Here is a 20479-nt window from a genome sequence, read left to right on the forward strand (position 1 = left end):
GTTGGGATTCATCTTACTTTAATAACCCTGAAGAAGGGCTAGCTGAAGGATGAATGAAAAAGTTCAAACAATGCAGTAATTGCTGTTCAGGAGGATTTGGAAAAGCTTAGCATTAATGGGGAAATTCAGTGCATAGCCATCAACAGAGATATGTTTAAAGCTTTCAGTCTTGGATGTTATTAACTATTACTGCAATATAGGAGATAAGGATCTGTAAAGCTGATTATTTTTGGTTGAGATGAATGTTGATAAATGTACAAGCCCATGAATTTTACTGAATAAAGCTCACCTTTGTGTTTCCCCCACAAAATATACAGTCAATTCACTTCACAGTATATTCTGTGAAGCATGTTGGTACTGATCTTCAGTTGAAACATTAATCGGAGGTCTCTGTCTGGTCAGTTGGATGTTCATGATCCCATGACACTATTAGAAAAAACTGAAGGGAGTGTCTCCCAGTGTTCTGGCCAGCGATCTTCCTGTTAATTTGACCATTTAATTCATGGCTATTTGTGGGATCTTGCAGTGTGCATATTGGCTACTACACTTGACTAATTACTTGTTTGACATTGTAGGAGTGCTACCAAATGCAAGGACTTTTATTATTAATAATATTGTACAACCTAATGCCTCTTGACAGTACATAAGTCACCCTTGCAGAGGATAGTTGAGCAATAAGAATGGTGTCAACTTTTGATGATATTTAGCAAGTCATTGTTGAAGGTGAGTGTATCTGACCTGAGGGCAACATACAAACGTGTTGTGATTTTAAAAAATGAATGAGCCTTACAAAGCTGTCTTGTAACATATCTGATAATCCATTTAGCTGGATATAAGCTTAATCAAGTGCTAAGATATATGTCAAGGGCAATTGATTGCAAGTCAAAACAGTGAACCTGTGATTTAGGATTCCAAGTTATGAAGCGAGGCAGAGAACAGGTACTTTGTTAATTGCAGCAAAGGAAATTTAGAGGTGATATTATGAACTGAAATTATGAGATGCATCGATAATAGAAACATAAACAACTGATTTAACTGAGAGGGTGGGTGTAGAAATGGAGGGGATGAGTAGATAATTTCAAGCAAGACTAAAGATTACATAAATTTTACATAACTCACATTAGCAGAACTAGCATAGAGGAGTTAATGTCTCAATCAAAAGACATCACCACGAACAATGCAGTGCTCTCCTGACATGGCATTAGAGTGTCAGCCTAGACCATGAGTTCAAAGCCCCAAAGTGGGGTTTGAACGCACAACCTTCTGACTCAGAGGTGAGAGTGGTTACCAACTGAGCCAGGCTGTTACCTGAATACATGAGGATGATCAAATGTGATACCAAACTTGATGGTTGATGTGCGACGGGGACTATGGATAAGTCAATATGAAACATCACCAATCAGAGTGGTTTGTGTGGACTATGAGGATGGATTCATATTTTAAATCTTTACTTAATGATCCTCGAGTCAGGGATAGACTTCACAAAGTTTTAAGTGCTTGTTGGATTATCGTTGGCTGATCAACTCCTACAAGAGTTTGTGTGAGTGGGTAGAATTCATGTAAGGGTACATTGTTCACAGTCTGTGAAGGAACAGATTTGATGAGCCAAATGACATTATTCTCCTTGCATTTGATAATAATCCTTGAATTTGATATAGCGCCTTATCACGTCTTCGAGACATCTCAAAGCACTTTACAGAATATACTGTAAAATGAATTGACTAGATTTTGTGGGGGATGTTTCTGTGATCTGCATCTTCCTCTATGAAAATTACATGAGTGGACAGCAGTGATGTAAATAAAGGAGGTAGAATATTTTAGAAATAAATTACCTTTTAAAATTTTCTTTTGGCGCACCCAATTTTGATAAGATACGGTAATAAAAATAGCATGTCAGCACTTTCCTAAAACAGCTCAAGAAAACATCTGAAGTGTGCTCAGTAATGTATAGCTAAATACATGGTTTTGCTTTAATTAAGCATGCAAGTTATTTTTTCAAACATGCAAAACTGAGGATATCATTTAATTACAAACCAAACCAACTATCTGGTAAAACAACTCATTTGCAAACTTAAATTCTAATCTTAAATAACAATAAAGGTTTGGTAAGCTTATTTTTGAAAAATATATGTATATGCAAAACCACAGAGAATAAATTTTGGATTATCTATCATTTGCAAGCTGTGATTGAATAATTATAGATTTAATTTTATACATAATTTGTAAGGAATAAATCCCCAGCGATTATAATATTGGCAAGGACTGACACTAATTACTGTACTTATTACTAATAATGTAGAATTTTGTCTTCCAGAAAGTTATTAAGCATTCATGCATTGCACACAGTCGATGCAGTCAAGTCACAATCTCTCCCTTTTCTCCCTTGCTCACCTCTGAGTGATTATCCTAATAATGGGCATTTATGAAAGCAAGTTGTTGTAAAGGTGGACATCTACTTGGGCCTCAGCTGCTCTCCTCTTGAATTATCTCAGCAATTTCAGATTGGATATTGACCACTTCTATAAAATTACACTTCTACAAAATGAGATCAATCAATGATCTTTCAGTTCTCAGTGAGTGCAGAGGTTGATTTTAATACTCGNAAAAAAAAGTTAGTCTCCTGTTCAAAATCAAATGACAGAAGTTAGAAAAAACAAGGAAGATAAGAACTGTGTTTCAGCAGTAGAAAAGCTAGGAGATTAGATAAGCATTCCCTCCAGGAACAGAGTGCACATTCCATATACAGGGAAATTTCTGTGGCAAACCAATGTGAGACTCTCATTCCGGTTTTAATACTCTTAAGCATGGAGCATATTTTTCAAACACATGGCAGAACATATGGGCAGAGTTCTTGGGGAGTACCTTCATTATAGTTTGACACAATTTCTTTTTACCAGTGGTGAGACTCTTGCACTGTTATTTGCTTCTTATGTTGATAAATGTTGCAAGGATTCTACAAGGGTGCTATGTATTATATCATAACAATAATCAATTATTGTATAAGCAATAAATTGTTCTTTCCGCAGTATTGACAGCTAGATGTATAGAACTGTTCCAGAAATTATAAAGTTGTTACATTATAATAATCTTTGTATTTGATATAGTATCTTATCATGGCGTTGAATGTCACCCACGCGTTCAACAGAACGTTTACTGTGATGTGTAGTGACTGTATTTTGTGGCGGATGTGGAAGCCAATTTGCACACAATACTGTCCTGCACCGTTCATTGTTGGTCAGGACACCAGAAGAAATGATGGGATCTGGGCAAAGTTCACTGATAGTGATTCCTTCAGACGCCCAGATGTGTTTTAGGCCGATCGTTTTGAACTCCACTAATTTTAATTTCTTCTGCGAAGACGATTGTGGTCAATCGAGGCTTCTGGTACCCAGTGGAAGATCGATGGCTGATTGGAACTCCTTAGGTTACCCTAAGATGTAACCCCAGCATCTGCGTTCACAAAACCTCTTGTGAAGCTCGCATGTGGAATCTCTGACGTAACAAATTGAGGTTGTCCTTCTTCATTCCTTAAGCCTAGAATTTTTTTTGACATACACTCATAATGGAAGAGTTCAGCACAAACGGTGACAGCATTTTATTGTGCNTTTTTTTTAAAACTGCCGTTGCCCCTGAAAAAGTTTGAGAAGTTATTTCAGTAGTGTTTTTTTATATGCACAACATCAATTATATCATCCAGAATGTAATAATGTCCTTCAAAGACTGAGCGTGTCTCGGGAGAATATCGGTCAGATGGTTCTTTTTTTAAAAAAAACATGTGTAGTTACGTACTACTGCTGATGATGCCGATAATGTTTCCATTTTTCTTGTGGCCGCTGTAGCAGCTGTTTTTGACAGCTCTAGGAATTGAGGCTGCCTGCAACTCCTTAGCATTCATAGTGATGTCCTTCAACTACATAATGTTATTAAAAATAAACTGATTCAGTGTTGCAGCATCTGTACTATGCAGCAGTAGAAAGTTAACTATTTCGATGCTGTTGAGAAGCTAAAACAAACCAACACCAGCATGTCCTCTGATAAACTTTCTCTTTATTTTTTTTACAAAATGTACACCTATTAATACACAAAGACTATTGTAAATCTCAGATGTACATGGACTGTGCTACTCCTCGAGTCTTGCATTATAAATAAGTCACAGCAGATCAGCATGTACGTGCCTTTAGGATTCTACTTGTATACCTGAAGTAGTCGTGGGACTGCTTTCTTGCCAACAAAAAAGGTGCTGTGTTATTCTAGTTAAGAAATTGTGATGTACAAATGGACAGTATGTAATATGTACAGTTGTTGTTTGTCCCCTTTCACATTGCCCTGTGAATAAAATCTCACTTAAATGGATTATTGAATCATGTTTGGTTAGAGTGCTGCTTATTTCAATTTGCCAAAGAGTCTACTGCAAATCAGGAGGGCCGTACTACATAGCCACACACACATATGTACACATCTATGAAATCTGCTTTTCGCCCATATGATCAAAAGCAAAGTCACCATGGTGACATTAGCCAGCTTTTATTATTTCCAAGAGGGCTTCTTGTTTTCAGATGTTTACTTAGAAAGCATGCATTTTACATGACCAACTAACGCAGAGATTCTGAATAAAATGTTCTTCATGTCATGATGCAGATGTGTGTATAAACTCAAAATAAACAAGTCGAAATATTTACAACTGAACAAAGCTCACTCGCATAATACATAACTCAGCGTGCCCGCTGAGCTCAGGTACAATAGCCCTGGTGTCTCCACTGTTTACGGTCGCCATTCATTTGTTTGTTCAGAATGTTTGAAGATGCCCCTTAAAGTGCTTGATCGCTGCTGTTGTTAAATGACGTTTTCAAAGAGTTGCATGGATTTCATGATATTCTCGTCCTGTGCAGGAGAAAACAAAACGGGAATCTTTGAAAAAACAATGCTGCATGGTGCATACCATTCAGCAAATCAGGCAGGAGCATTGATACCCTGACAGCTCAGACTTGTGATCACACGATATCAGTGGTCAGTTTTAGAGGTACTCGCTTCCCAAGCAAGAGACCTGGGTTCGATTCCCTGCAGGGCAAAATGTTGGACAAGTTTCCTTACTCCATGTGTCTCTGCTTACCAACAATAAGTGGGAATCCGGTTGTTTGTCAATTTGGGGATTGTTTATCCCGGGGTAATAATTCCTTCAAAAAAAATAATAATAATAAACTGGTCACTTACTCCACGACTGTGTGTGGGACACTGCTGTGCGCAATTGGCTGCCGCGTTTTGCCCACAAAATATACAGTCAATTCACTTTACAGTATATCCTGTGAAGCGTTTTGAGCGTCTCGAAGACGTGATAAGGTGCTATATCAAATGCAAGGATTATTATTAGATACAGATGGTTTTGAGAATATGGCTAAGACAATGGAGGCAATGGGATCTCATCTCCAGGATTCCTAAAGTATCCACAATTCTTGAACAACCCACTGGAATTCCACACTGATGCCAATCTCATTTCCAATTGTCATCAAAACGATTTGTGACCAAAGGCCATTCACTGACACTTGCGAACTGATGGAGTTGTACACGCTTAACAGATCCTAACAATTATACACTTTATATAGGGTATGTTTTTTAATTATGGTCAATGGTCTAAAACAGATTTGTTACTTTCCACCTTTGTTTCAACTCACAACTGAGGACAGAGTAAAAAGGTATCAATGGCAGGATATATAATTGTATTGGACAGCTACTTTGGAGATGAGGGGGAAGATGAGAGAAAGAAGGCAGGAAGTTGCTGATAATTATCCTGAATGTGATTTTTCAACAATAACAACTTGCAGTTACATAGCACCCTCCACGCAGGATAGTGTCTCAGAACATTTAATAGTAGCGGAGCCTGACTCCGAGCCCAGGGGAGTGGGGAGGTGGCGTAAGCACGGTCAAACGGGAAAGTTTTCAGGTGGAACTTGAAAGAGGAGAGAGAGGGGGCAAGGTGGAGGGATTGAGGGAGAATGTTCCAGAGTTTTGGGGTGCAGTGGCTGAAAGCACGACCTCCGATGGTGGGGCGGAAGGTGCGAGGGATGAGCAGGAGGCCGGTGCTAGTCGAGCAGAGGCACCGGGTGATGGATTGGGGAGTGAGGAGGTCGGAGAGGTAGGGAGGTGCCAGGGAGTGAATGGATTTGAACACGAGAGTAAGGATCTTGAAGTCGATCCTTTCGTTGATGGGGAGCCAGTGGAGCCTGGCCAGAACTGGCGAGATGTGGGTACGGAGTTTGGTCCGGGTCAGTATGTGGGCGGCAGAGTTTTGAATGAGCTGGATCTTGTGATGGAGCTGGGGAGACTGGCGAAGAGTGTGTTGGAGTAATTCAAGCGGGAGATGTCAAGCGCATGCATGAGGGTTTGGGCTACATTGGGGTAAGGTACAGTCAGTGGTGGGCAATGTAGCAGAGGTGAGTCTGAGGGGGAGTCGAGGGCAGTTAAGGAGTTTAGATCATAGGATCCGCAACAACAACAACTTAATATATAATATATAGCGCCCTTCATGCGGACAGCATCTCGGAGCACTTAACACGGGACCGAAAAGAGGGGTGGAAGTGATCAAAGCCACTTTCAAAGAGGAAAATCTTCAGATGTGATTGGACTTCAAGACCTAACTACATTAATAGTGTGAGAACACTCACTTTTTGGCAGGTTTCGATGAACTCATCAATGGTAACCACTCCATCTTTATTTTTATCCATTTTCTGTTGGGCGGAATTAAAGAGAAAACAAATGTCAATGTTATTCTTTAACAGTAAGAGACAAAATAGACATGCTGCTGGTTTGCTGAACGATCCCTCTCTCTAAATGGGATTATTAAATCTGTTGGCAGATTTCATGGAAGGAATAACAAACAATAAAACACAATCTACAATTATAACAATTATATAGAACCTTTCACGTCGGGAGGATGTCTCAAAGCACTTGATGAGCTGGGGTGGAAATGGGGGGGAGAATGGGGGAGGGGTAAAGATTTAGAAGACACGATCAATGAGGTAGGTTTTGAGGCATACCTTGAAAGAAGGCAAACAAAGCAAAGAAGTCTATTTTTAGGCTGTGGCAAACACACCTCTGGCTATTTAAAATTGTGATCATTAAAGAGCCATTGCTGCTACAAAAGGCATTCTGGTTAGAATTCACAACAGTGTGCGAGGAGGGTCACATAGGAGCTGGACTGTTTAATAATAGTAATAATAATTGCATTTGCACCTGTAGAGTCAAATGTTTCAAAGTACTTTATAATAATATCTGTTAATAATAAAAAAACTTACATTTGACATAATGTAAGGATGCAAAGATTATTATAATGCTTTTCATGTCTGCAAGATATCTCAAAATGCGAAGGAAGATATACTTACTATAAAGTGCAATGACTGGACTGTGTAGCCAAATTGCACGTGTTTGATGTCCCAAAAGTAGCCATGAAGCAAATGGCCTATTTGGGAGATTGTTGGTCAGGACACTGAGAGAATCATCTCTTTTAGAATAGTATCTTGGAATTTTTAACATCCACTTGAACAAGCAGATGGGACCTCAGTTTAACATCTCATCCAAAATTTGGTATCTCAAACAATGCAGTACTGCCCAGCACAAATTGAGCATAATATTTTGTAAGCGACCCCTCCTTCTTCTTCTCCCAGTGAGGGGACACCCTGGAGAGCTGGACCCACATGGCTACAACAGAAGTGTTACCAAATTAACCAAGCTGATACCTAAATAAGCAAAGTAATTTGGAGTCGTGGTCAATACTGGTACAAATGCAAACTGCAGGTCTTTTACGACAAATAAATTACCCAAATGATGTCCAATTAATGGTCTAAATGAACTATTCTACATAGGGCCATTTACAAACTGCTTGCATTGGTTAGAATAGTTTGCAAAATGGGGGTGAGAGTGTAATATTTCCCACTCCATACCTGGAAAAAGATTTCCACGTGCTGTCTTGGAATTTCATCTCTGAGAACAGGATACGTGTATTTTCCCATCATGTCATAGATCGATTTCATAATGTCCAGCATCTCCTGCCAAGCACATTAAAATAAAAATAAATGTAAGAGATTAGTTAGATTAGGCTGATTTTATTCAAACATCCAATGTACATTGCAGAGAAAATTTGGTATTCCTAAATGCATTCCGATTTTTAATAAGGAATAATACTAATAATCACATTTACATTTGGTGTAGAACATATCACGTCGTCAAGATGTCTCAAAGTTTCATAGGATTTTATTGTGAAATGTAATGACTGTGTATTTCTAGGCAAATGCAAGAGCCAATTTTTCCACAAATAGCCATGAAGTGAATGACTGATTTTATTTGAAATGTATTGATTTAGGAATACCGCATTTTACCCTTCCTCCTTCCATTGTTTATATCCTAAGCAATCAGAGTTCCCGGATTGTAGCCTCACATGTGCCCTCACCTCCACAAACCTTTGACCTGCGAAGATAGGTGAGTGAGCTGAATGCTTCTCACACACTGTGAGCGACTTATTACATTGTCTTACCTGAGCAAAAGAGATGTTTACTAGTTCAGAGTGTTGCGTGTTGATCAAAAAGACTTCAGACCTGCTTGGAGAGGCTTGGATATCAATGATCCACAGTACTTGAGACATTCATGTTCATGAAAAGCATTATAAGTTGTTCCTAAAGTCCAAGCTGTCTCAATCACGTAAATTCCGAGTAGCTCATATGCTTTGAACTGCACTGGGATGTGAGATAAATCCTTAATACTTTCTTATCCCTTTTTATATTGCAACGAACATGTCCATTGTCTCTTCAGCCTCCTCATGCTTCTCATTGTTTTAATTGCTTTCTCAATATTTGCTCAAACAACTTGGTGCAATTAACTAATGAATAAATTTAACTGAACAGACATCAATTCTAAATCCCCAACGGTACAAACACATCAAATGTTCCTCTGCAGGTTCTTTGGATTCAAAGTTAATTAAATGAATGAAAGGAAGTGTCTAATGACGACATCAGCTGTCAATCTTAACCTTCTCCTGGCACAATGGTCTTTTTATTGATTGGAACTAAACACCTATGTGAAGCCACAAATGATAGTATATTTGTGTTACATATTAGGAGCAACAACAAAATGATAATGCCAGAGGTAACAGTAGCAGGGACAGATGTCTCATGAATTTTACTTTGTTTTGTTTCAGGAATAGGAAAGAATTACACTTGAGTCTAATAATGATTCAATGAAATAAGCACTTTCTTTATTCAAGCACAACTATGATATAAACATAAAATCCCAATGTAGCACATCACTTTCCATTTATTCCTGTTATATTTAATTCCTGACCCAGGCATCAAATGTCCCTAATTATCTGACTTGTAATGCTCAGCTCACGAAATAGAGGCATTCCGCTGCTCATTTTACTCAGACACAGTAATGCATTGAATCAAATCACTTATTTGCAACAATTGTTTGCTTGAACCGCTAACTGAAAGATGAAAGGGAAGCAGTACAAATATTCGCAAGGTCCTGATTTTAATCTGCGGCCCACAATCCAAAATTAAGCCAAACATTTTTCCGGTAAAATGATTCAGATTTAACTCTTACCTTGTGTCAAAAGAATGATTTCCTATCACTGGAGTGATCTGTGAGTAATGCTTCCACTGATAGTTTCCTATCATTCTGCCTATTGGTCTGTGTGAGTTAAATGACACTCGCCTCAGGATACAGAACTGGCAGCTTGTACATCACGCATCACGAGATCTCACGTCACAAGAGAGTTTTGGATTAGGAAACTACTCGTTTCATCGACCCGTTTGATCTCGTCTTCCCAGAATATCCACCTTACCATCTAGTGTCCTGAGAGGCGAGTTGCTATCTCAGTGTGATGTTATGACGTATATATTATCATGCATGTTGTATGTGTGCAGTTATATATGTGGTATTCCTGCAGCCCCACACTAAATTATTTATCTTATACCTTCAGAGGCAGAAAGAGTGCTGCAGAAGCACTATGCTGCCATATAATAATAATACTTGCATTGGATACAGTGCCTTACCACGTCTTTGAGAAGTCTCAAAGCGCTTCACAGGATACACTGTAAAGTGAATTGACTATATTTTGTGGGTGAAACGTGGCAGCCAATTGTGCAAAGGAGTGGCCCACAAACAATCATGGGTAGCCGCAGAGTTGAGAGGGGTAAGTACAATATGTTTATATCTTAGCAAATACAAGGTTACCTGTTTCCTTCAATTTAATACCTTGGTCAAAATATTTTAACCTTATCTTTTTGTAGCTAGGGAGAGCAGAGTGGGCATTTGAGAACACAGTCAAGTGGGGGAAATTAAAAAGCAGAGAGGAAAAAAGAATCAAGGAGTAGAACTACAGTTTAGCTTCTGATGCTGCTGAAATAACTGAAATGTACAAAAAATCTGCCCAGAGTGTGGGGAGCAAAGTCGAAAGCATTCCATAAAATGCACCAAGGGAATCACTCCCCATCGATGGAAAATGTGGGCGATCACAGTTCAAGATTTAAACCTGTTTTTGTTTGTTGATATTTATATATATATATTACGTAGAGAAAAAAAATATTTGGGTAAAGAGACTAAAAGTCCCGCTTAAATTCTCACTAGCTTTCCACTGCTCTCCAATGATAGTGTCACAGTTTTGCATCTATCCCATTGACTGCACTTTGATCATCTTTCCCTCCACAACTCTTCTTGGTTCCCACCCCTAGTTTGGGTGTCAAGCATTAATAAATGTTTTCCGATGTGAAAGGCACTATATAAATTGAATTGTATTTTTATAGTGTCTTATCAGGTCAAAACATCTCAGAGTGCTTTTTGAGGAACTACAGTTAAGCGTAGAGACCCTTAGCAAACTCAGAGCCAGCAAGGTGAACAACCAATTAATATGGAGGATTATTGGCTAGGACACCAGGAGAAACTCCATTAATAATAACAATAATCCTTAAATTTGATATAGCGCCTTCTATGTCATGGAGAAAAGTGTTTCACAGGATATACTATAAAGTGATGTGACTGTATATTTTCATGGCATCGTTTAAGGTCAACCAAACTCGGTATAACATCTCAGGCAAAGGATAGCGTCTCTGACCATGCAATATTGCATCACTGGATGTCAGCCGAGAATATGTCCCAATGTGAGGCTTGAACCCACATCCTTTTGGCCTCAGTGTGACAATCCAACCAAGTGACCCAGGCTGACATGTAAATAAGCAAAGTAACTGACTTACAGTCATAGTGGAACAAGCATAAATTTTCAATTGGTTAACCATTATATAAAAGTTCCCCTATGAAGACAATAATATTTGCAACTGCAATAACTAATTTGCTGTAAAAATCATAACTGATTTATAGTTGCTACTCACATCGAGAAATGGGAGCAGCTACAGCTTTTATAACATGAAATAACAAGGATTTAATAAAAATGAATTTAAATAAATGATAATACAAGCATTTTGGAATGAAACAAACATTAGTTCACTTCAACGGAAAATAATATTTAGGGACCCTGAACACCAAAATAATCTAATAAAAATAATCCTTGCATTTGATATAACACCTTTCATATCGGGAGGATAACTCAAAGTGCTTCACAGGATATAGTGTAAAGTGTAGTAACTGTACTTTGTAGGCAAATGTGGCAGCCAATTTGCAGCCAGCAATGTGCTACATATAGCCACAGAGTGAATGCCCAATTTTATTTGGAGGACTGTTGGCCAGGATACCAGAACAAATTCCCTTTTCGAACAAACACCAGAACAAATTCCATTCTTTTCGAATAATGTCTTTGGATCTTTAATGTTCACCTGAACAGACAGATGGGGGGACTCGGTTTAACATCTCGTCCGAGGGAATGCACCCTCATCCCTGGATTGGAACGCTAGCCTAGTCTTTGAGTTCTGAGTCAGAAGTTTGTGGAGACTTGAATCCACAAACTTCTGACTCAGAAGTGAGGAGTGCTAACAACTAAGATAGGCTTGACACACTGATTCAATCCCCAATTGATCTTTTCTGCTTTATTTGTATTTCTGATGCTGGACAGAAGTTCTCCCAGGGCTCATAGACTTCTTATATTATATTCCCTGAGCCTTCCACAGTTCTTGACAGTTGTAGAGTCTCTATGGTACGTTTCTCATTTCAATATAAAAGCCCTCAATGGATTCCTGAGACATAAAGTGTTCCTTGTTGTTGCAAAGAATAATAAAGCATAACCTGTCTTTGTCTTGGAGCTTTTCCAATAACATATTTTGCAGAACTGCCTCACTTTTCTAATTCTCACTCAGCTCTTGTTAACTCTGTAAACCAAAGCTCTTATGATTAGATAATCCCAGCTAGGCAAGCAGTGGGAAGCTTTCCAATCTTTCCAATGGCAAGCTGTATTCTTTTAGCTGGTAATTTCTAGAAGTACCCCCAACACATCCTCTGGGGTCCCCAAGTCTTGGCTCTTTTCAACCTGTGCTTAAATTGTGTATTTACGATGTGTCCCAGTGCCTTGGAACATCCTCCTGATGCGACAGGCGCTATATAAATACAATTTATGTTGTTATAATGGAATTTTCCTTTATAGCGATGTAGCAAAAAGATGTCTGAGGCTTTAGTATTATTTGTAAACATACTTTCATTCTCAGAGGAAGGGCACTATCCTTTTCTTTTTCCCACTTGAATGGCTGTTAAAGGACTACGTGATGTTTAAATTTCTTTCATGCTGTTATTCACCCAACTGATTGAAGCATGATTGGTTTCATTAGATTTCTGGTCCTGTGTGTGATATGCTTCCCTCACTTGTCACTCATATCTCTATTCCCTGACAGATGGTTTTGTTTTACCCACTCATGTCTCCATTGATTTTAATTCTGTATTAATCTGTTCTCACATTCTCTCTTTGCTTCCATACAGTAATAATAATAATAATAATCCTTGCATTTGATATAGCGCTTTTCATGTCGGGAGAACGTCCCAAAGCGCTTCACAGAATATACTGTAAAGTGAATTGACTGTATATTTGTGGGCGAACGCGGCAGCCAATTGCGCACAGCAATGTCCCACAAACAGTCGTAGATTGAAAATGACCAATTTATTATTGTTTTTTTGGTTTTGGAGGGATTATTATTAGGCGTGTGGAGTAAGGAAACTTGCCCAAGATTTCGCTCTGCCTGGAACTGAACTCAGGTCTTGCTTGCAAAGCGAGTGCTCTAACCACTGAGCTACAGGACTCCATAGGCATCAATAGGCAGCATGTAAACTGGGTAGACTCTCAGTTTACAACTACAACAACTTGCATTATATGGAGCCCTTTGTATAGGATAAATAATAATAATAATCCTTGTATTTGATATAGCATTTTATCACGTCTTTGAGACGCCCCAAAGCGATTCACAGAATATACTGTAAAGTGAATTGGCTGTATATTTTGTGGGTGAAACATGGCAGCCAATTGTGCACAGCAGTGTCCCACAAACAGCTGTGGATTGAGTGATTTTTTAAGGGATTATTACCCCCGGAAAAGCAATCCGCCAATCGACTAAAAAACTGGGGTCCTACTTACTGTTAGGTAAACAGAGGCGTGTAAAGTAAGGAAACATGCCTAACGTTTCGCCCTACCTGGGAATTGAACCCAAGTCTTCTCACTTGTAAAGCGAGCACTCTAACCAATATACTACAGGACTCCACGATATCTTGGAGTGTTTTATAAAGACGGGGTCAGACACAAGCAACAGAGGAGGGAATGGGCTTAGGAGAGGTGACCATAGGTGCAATTGAAGAGGTAGGTTTTTAATTGGGATTTAAAGTCACGTAGCGAGCTAGTGAGAGAGAGGGATAGAGGTAGTGTGTTCCAGAAGTTAAGGTCATAGTTGCAGAAGGTTCAGCAACCAATGTTGTGGTGGAGAGGGTCGGGAATGTACAGCCTGAATTGTATTAAAAAAAGAGAAACCTATCTCAAATACAACATTTTAACCGTTTCTCCCTTGACTCCAAATGATTTTGTTTACACTCTTTCTTATAGATTAAATCACCAGCAACACCTTTCACCTCGGGTGGACGTCTCAAAGCTCTCCACAGGATTCGCTGCAAAGCGCAGTGCTTTGTGGGCAAATTATGATGTTGCATTTTTCACTCGATAAAGCTTATGCTTTTTTCCAGATTACATTTCTTTTGTTGTCACAACAGTGGCACCCTCAACTCTCCACGATTAGTCTTCAGCAATGATCCTTTGGCTGTGCAGGAAATCTATACACCTGGCACTGTAGATTATTTTAAAGCTCCCCCATTGCAATGCCATCTGTCTTCTTCATAGTAGGTAAAACAGTTAGTGATGCATAACAGGAGCCCTCATACAGCAATCTGAACCAAACAGATTTAATGAAGCCCAGCCAAAGCTTCATGCAGTGAACCATAGCATTGTAGAAGAATTCCCTCACGTTATTAAAGATGGGAAAAAGTGATGAACCCAGTTCATTACACATTTCAACACAGTGCCAAAAAACCCTCTTCTTCAACACATAAACAAATTCTCCAACAACAGCAACAACTTGCATTTATATAATGGGGCAGGGTCTCAGAGCACTTAAAGTTGCAATGCTTACTTTACCTCTTTAGTTATATATCCATCCTTATTAATGTCATAGAGATTGAAAGCCCATTTCAGTTTGTCTTGTATCGTCCCACGAAGTAAAACAGAAAGACCTGTGACAAAGTCCTGAAATGACAAAGCAGCAGGATCTTAAGGAACAATTGCAGAAATGGGGGAGAAACAACATTTAAAAGCAAGCTGCTCATAAATCACACACAAAAAATATGTTTTGAATGAGTCTCTCAGAATTTGGCATGAAAACATAAGAAACCAATCTTCTCTATTTTGAACTCTACCCAACTCATTTAGTCTCCTGAGGAAAAGTTCTGAAGAGATTCAGACTGTCACCTCAAAGGTAAAGTAGGCAACACTCCAGATTAGTCATGTAGCTTCCAATCTATATATACATCTTTGACAATGACATTTCTATGGCCCCAGTAGAGCAGGAACTCTCATGTTACAGAAAGCATTCAATTACCTCTATCTGTATTTATCCTTAATACCTTGAATCCTGCTCCCAGCCAGACACTGCATTTAACCAGCTCATATTTGAAAGGTGATATGAGACACAACTTTAACTGCTACTGCTGCTTGTTTCACAAATCCACTGCTTGTAGTAAAAACAAATGCCTTCCGATATTTTTGACTAGCATATTAATTTTATATTCATAGACTTTCGTTCTTTGCTCACCCATTTAAATTACTAGTTTTCAATTAAGAACCAGAATTTTTTTTGCTTTTGTTTTGTTTTATTTTTTCCATCTCATTTATTTCAAATGAACATTTATGCATTGTATTGTGTATGGAAGAGAAAATAACTATTTTCTAAATTATGAGGAGATGCTCACCAAGATGAACTTTGCTGTATTGGGGAATAGGAGGAAGCATGATCCAAAGCCCTTAAATGCTGAGAAGCACAGGGAGCCAAAATGTTACATTTGCAAACTGGATTCATTGTTATTTGCAAATATTGTGAGATTGTGAAATTCACAGGTATTGAATCGTCAAACCCAAACCAGCTAAACCTGAAAAAAGGTGGAGCAAAACAGCGGAGGGGGAAAAAGGTGGACTCTGGAAAAGTGGACCTTCTTCAGATTCAATCAGATTCGATTGCCAATCCCAACCTTTGCAGGTTTGGGATTGGCGATGTGCTGACTGACAGTTTGCTGTTCGCAAACCAAGAGTCATAATTAATGTGACAATTTTGGTTCCTGAATATTAGGTTTGAACCACATAAGCAGACATTACAGTAACATAGATCCACACTGCAAGAAGGACTATTACCAGCTTAAGCACCTGAAAGACTAAAATAGGCTCATTATGATAATCAAAACAGCTATTGTGGCAATAAGACCCTAAATCAATAAGATTTTGAAGAGTGCTGACTTAAACCCTGCAGATTCTGTTTTCGAGGGGAGGTCAGTAGTGTCTGACACATGCGGAAACCCAACACCAAATAAATAAAGGGCACTTACCTCAAAACTCACTGAACCATTGTGATCTGTGTCAAATGCATTGAACAGAAAGTGAGCATATGTAGATGCATCTGAAATAGAAAGATAGGTAACTTCCTCAACAATCCAATTCAAGTTGTTTGCCACGGCAATTCAAATTAGGCTAAAACTTCATTTCATTATTAGCTTTGATACCTAAACATAATTTCAGAGAAAAAAAATCACAACAAAATCTGACCATCTACATATCTTCTTTAATTTAATGTCACCTTGCAATACAATACAAATTGACATTTATAAAACATCTTTCACCTTAGGAGGTACTGTCACCCGAGCTGAGGGTGGGGGCTGAAGGGGTGGCGAAGGGAAAGGTGACCGAAGACTTGGTCAAAGAGGAATGTCTAAAGATACCTTGAAAGCCAAGAGGGATGGGGCAAGTCAGAGAGATTCTGAAAGAGAATTTCAGAGTGTGGGTGGAGATAGACTGAAAGCCCGATTGTCAAAGGTGGGGCAGGTAGAGTGGAGGGCCAGTGGCAAACTGCAGTGGCCAAGTTGGTGCGGTATCAAATTAACTTAATCATTTAAATCACATTGATGGTCATAGAAATTATCTATCACTCTATAAACTATTGCCAATAGTTGTCAGCCAGGGGAAACGGTTCTTTTTGGAAGATGACGGTCTTTATGTCATCAAACCAACAAAGCAATGAACATTACTCTAAAATTGTTGTTTCTGTGTTATAATCATCTGCTTCATCGATATGAACCAGTTATTGCAGACATTTTGAAATTGTGTGTGAATCTCAATTATTCACTTTCCTCCAATTTTCTGTCTTCACTTCCTGGAAGTAGTGACATGCTGGGATACCATTCCTTGGACATTGACAGAGCTCAGCCGGAGAGGCCATTGTGCGTTGTTTTTCACAAACTAATCATAATAAGCCTTGCATTTGATTATGTATTTCATGTTGTCTTCACAGCAATTCACAGATAATTGTTATCAAGTGCATTTGCTGTGTTTTTGTGGGCAAAAGCATCAGTTCATTTATGCACAGCAAGGTTCCACAAATAGTCCATAAAGTCATTGACCAATTTATCTGCAAGATTGTTGGCCAAAACACTGAAAGAATCATCTTTCTCTTTTTGATTAGAGAACAAACAGACAGTACATCAGTTTAATGATGCAGTTTTCCCCCAGTACTGAACTGATGTATCAACCTAGGCTATAAAATGTGTATTTGGGGCTTGAGGCCACAACGAGAGCTGAGAGTGCTATCAACTGAGCCAAGCTGATACAACTGTAGTGGTTTATTGGACTGGGCATTATCATGTGGTACAGTGTAAGCTGATTAACCAGCTTCAGTATGAATTTGGATTCAGACATAAAGAAGTTAAATTTTGGAACTGGCTCTAAATATTCGTTTCCAACATACAGCTCCTGACAATGTTGTAAAATTTCTCTGAAATTAATTGAAGAACACCAGCTGCCCACTGTTAAGGACTACTTTACAAAAATGATATATTGATCTAGCGGACATTTCGTCACCTGGGGACTCACCTCCTTGAGCAGCTTATTTTTCAGGAACACTCAAGGAATTCTCCCTCATTTGAACATTGGTGATTATCAATATAAATACTCACCTCCCTGGGGAAAAACTGCGCGTAAATGTCTTTGAATGTATCTTCATTGACTATCCCACTGGGACATTCCTGTAGATAAGCAGACAAAATGAATAAATCTCATATCCAAAAGCCCAATGTAATATCAAATTTATCTGTACATTAACTCCACACAGACAGTAAATCACGTCAAATGCATTTCAATCTGTGCGCTCACATAAAAGGAGCCTTGCATTGGAACAAGAAATCACTTTATGTCTTTGTAGTTTCTAAACTGGCAAGTTTAATTTTATTATCTAGCATTAGACTTGAAACATCGCATCTGGATTATTTAAGACATGTGAACCATTGACGCATTGCTGCTTTATACTGATCTCTAAATTATTGGCCAGTTCTGCAATAGTGAGTTACTCGTTTAATAAATTGAAAAATGATCTGCCACTGGAGCGTTCAAATCAAAATAGTTGTGGCTGAGCTGAAACATATTGCAAAGGGATTGTGGCTATTTGGATCACAGCTATCCAGTCTATTCAAACAATAAAGGTCTCTATTCTGCCAAGAAACATTTTCCACATCAGTACCCTGACTGTCATTTTCAGGCACTGCACAAATACCTTGGAGGACGTAGGCATTGAGGTCTCAGAGATTGTTCAGACAGATTACAAATTGTGTTGTGAACTTGAGGCATTATTAACACAAGTGAATATATTTCAGCTGGTGGGCGAAGACAGTTAAACATTCTAAAGCCAAGCAGAAACACAATTGACTCATTGTTATGCATTGCAAGAAATAGTTATAGTTCAATAAGCTTTAATACCATCGCTTTTATGAAAGTGGATACTTGTAGATTTAAAGTGAGCTCTCATTTCAATTTCTATTGAGCTCCCAAAATACAGTATGCCCATACAGTCATAGAAATTTACGGCGCAGTGCAGTCATCGAGACTGCACCAGCTTTCAGAGCAAGCTACTAATTCAATCCCATTGCCCTGCTCCTTCAAGCCTTTATCTTCCAAATGCACCTCATCATTTTTCCAACAATTGTATTCACAAGCTTTCTCATGAAGTCACTAAATTCATAGTTGCCAAGTCGATATTTTCTGCATCCAATAAAAAAAATGACATGGGCCTTGGGGGGAGGGGGGGGGGTATTTGTAGTTCAGTATATTTGCCTACAACATACACAGTTACACCACTTGTATTCTGTGAAGTGCTTTGAGATGTCCTCATAGGTGCTTCATCACATATAAAGATTATTATTATTTTGTTACACCAATGAACAACAGAGGGCAAAGAATCATGCACATGATTTCCCTCTCTGCGAATTCTTGATTTTATTGGTACTCATCCGACCACCCATCAAAAAAGCTATCTAGCATAGCGCTCAGCTACTGGTCACAAACAGGCTCCAATGAGACATGGGAGCATATCACATACATTGGGACTTTGAGCTCATAGTCTAGACTGACAATCCAATACAGTGCTGGGGGAACAGTTCATTGTCGCAGGTGCCGTCCTTTGGAGGTGTTATCTTTTGTCCCCCAGAGTGTCAGCCTGGACTGTGAGTTCAGAGGCAATATGGGACTTGGACCCACAACAACAACAAAATTAAATTTGTATAGAGCCTTTCACGTCCCAAGGCGCTGGACAGTCAGTACCTTCTGACTCAAAAGCGAGAATGTTACATGCTCTTCAGGCTGACATGATACAAAATTCAACAAGATTAGTAGATTCTGAGACTTTCGTAGTTTATAAAAAGACTGAAGTGAGTTATTGCAAGATTTCCCAGGAAAGTTTCACCTTCTTAGTGGGGCAGGGTCTAAGGCCGTAAGTGGCTAGTCTAAGGGTGGGAAGGGTAGGGATTCTTTCTTTGTGAAATCTATGCTGTCTCCTCTGATATCATAAATCCCTCTAGCTTGATGTCATCTGAAAATGTAACTACCTGATTTGAGAACCAGGGGTTATGTGTTTATAATGAGAAAATCCAATTCAAGTCCACAAATCTATAAATAAACTGAAAATAATTTTTCAGGTTATATATTAATCCAACATCTCTTCTGTATAGCAAATGTAGTAGTCCTTAAGGAAATTATTGTATGGATATTACCTCTGATACTGTGCTCTTGTCAGTTTGACCTATGGGCAGAATTCCACAGCCTCAGGGTCAATGGTCAAACAAATACATTTGCACATGTTTGCACCAATTTGCCTATTCATTGCAAGATGCCATTTTCATGAAACTGTTTCGATAACCCAATGGTTCAGCCCAACCTAGAGCAGAAAAAGTATCAAAAACACCCGAGCACATGACAGACAACACTCAGTCATGTTTGCCAGGAGAAAGATCGCTGCCTCCAGAAGGGGGTTGATTTGGGACCCCCAGAGCTAAAACACAGCAGAGAATAGAAGGAACTCTTTGTGGCCGTTCTGTTTTTATTTTCATCTGACTCTTCAACTTTCACTTTGAATTGCTTAGTACACATCATACTAAATTATGACACAAGGGAACCTTTGAACTGAAATCAAAGACAAATGTAATTCTGAACAAAATCGTAACACCTGAAACAAAAGAATGAAATCCAAATTGAAATAGCCACCTCATTACATTAACTAAAGTTGAGGGAAGCAGAAAGAGCATCCCCACAGCAGGACACTGGTGCAGAAGCCTTGCTCTTGCTTAATGAGTGAGCAACTTCCTACTACATCCAAAATGTGAAGGATAAAAGGGAATTATAAACATCTGAACTGTGGTGTTGAACTAAAGCAAAAACGTATGAGACATATTTTGTGTGCTTTACTTTGTGTGACCTAACATGAACGTTGGTGCA

The 20479-nt window shown here is 38.8% G+C and overlaps 1 protein-coding gene across 2 annotated transcripts in view; it reads right to left on the bottom strand.

Moving 5' to 3' along the window:
• Nucleotides 1–4027: 4027 nt before the first annotated feature.
• The window catches only part of kcnip4a (potassium voltage-gated channel interacting protein 4a), a 559101-nt gene continuing 542649 nt past the window's right edge, over nt 4028–20479 (bottom strand). For both annotated transcript variants that reach the window (XM_042340971.1, XM_042340966.1), the window contains 6 exons: nt 17674–17742; nt 16054–16149; nt 14597–14704; nt 7935–8039; nt 6660–6722; nt 4028–4881 (listed from right to left, as the gene is read on the bottom strand). In XM_042340971.1, coding sequence (XP_042196905.1) covers nt 4834–4881; nt 6660–6722; nt 7935–8039; nt 14597–14704; nt 16054–16149; nt 17674–17742 — 489 coding nt within the window. In that variant the 3' untranslated portion in view covers nt 4028–4833. The remainder of the gene's footprint in view (nt 4882–6659; nt 6723–7934; nt 8040–14596; nt 14705–16053; nt 16150–17673; nt 17743–20479) is intronic.

This window comes from Callorhinchus milii, unplaced genomic scaffold (genome assembly GCF_018977255.1).
Source record: "Callorhinchus milii isolate IMCB2004 unplaced genomic scaffold, IMCB_Cmil_1.0 Scaffold1, whole genome shotgun sequence".
Lineage (NCBI taxonomy): Eukaryota > Metazoa > Chordata > Chondrichthyes > Chimaeriformes > Callorhinchidae > Callorhinchus > Callorhinchus milii.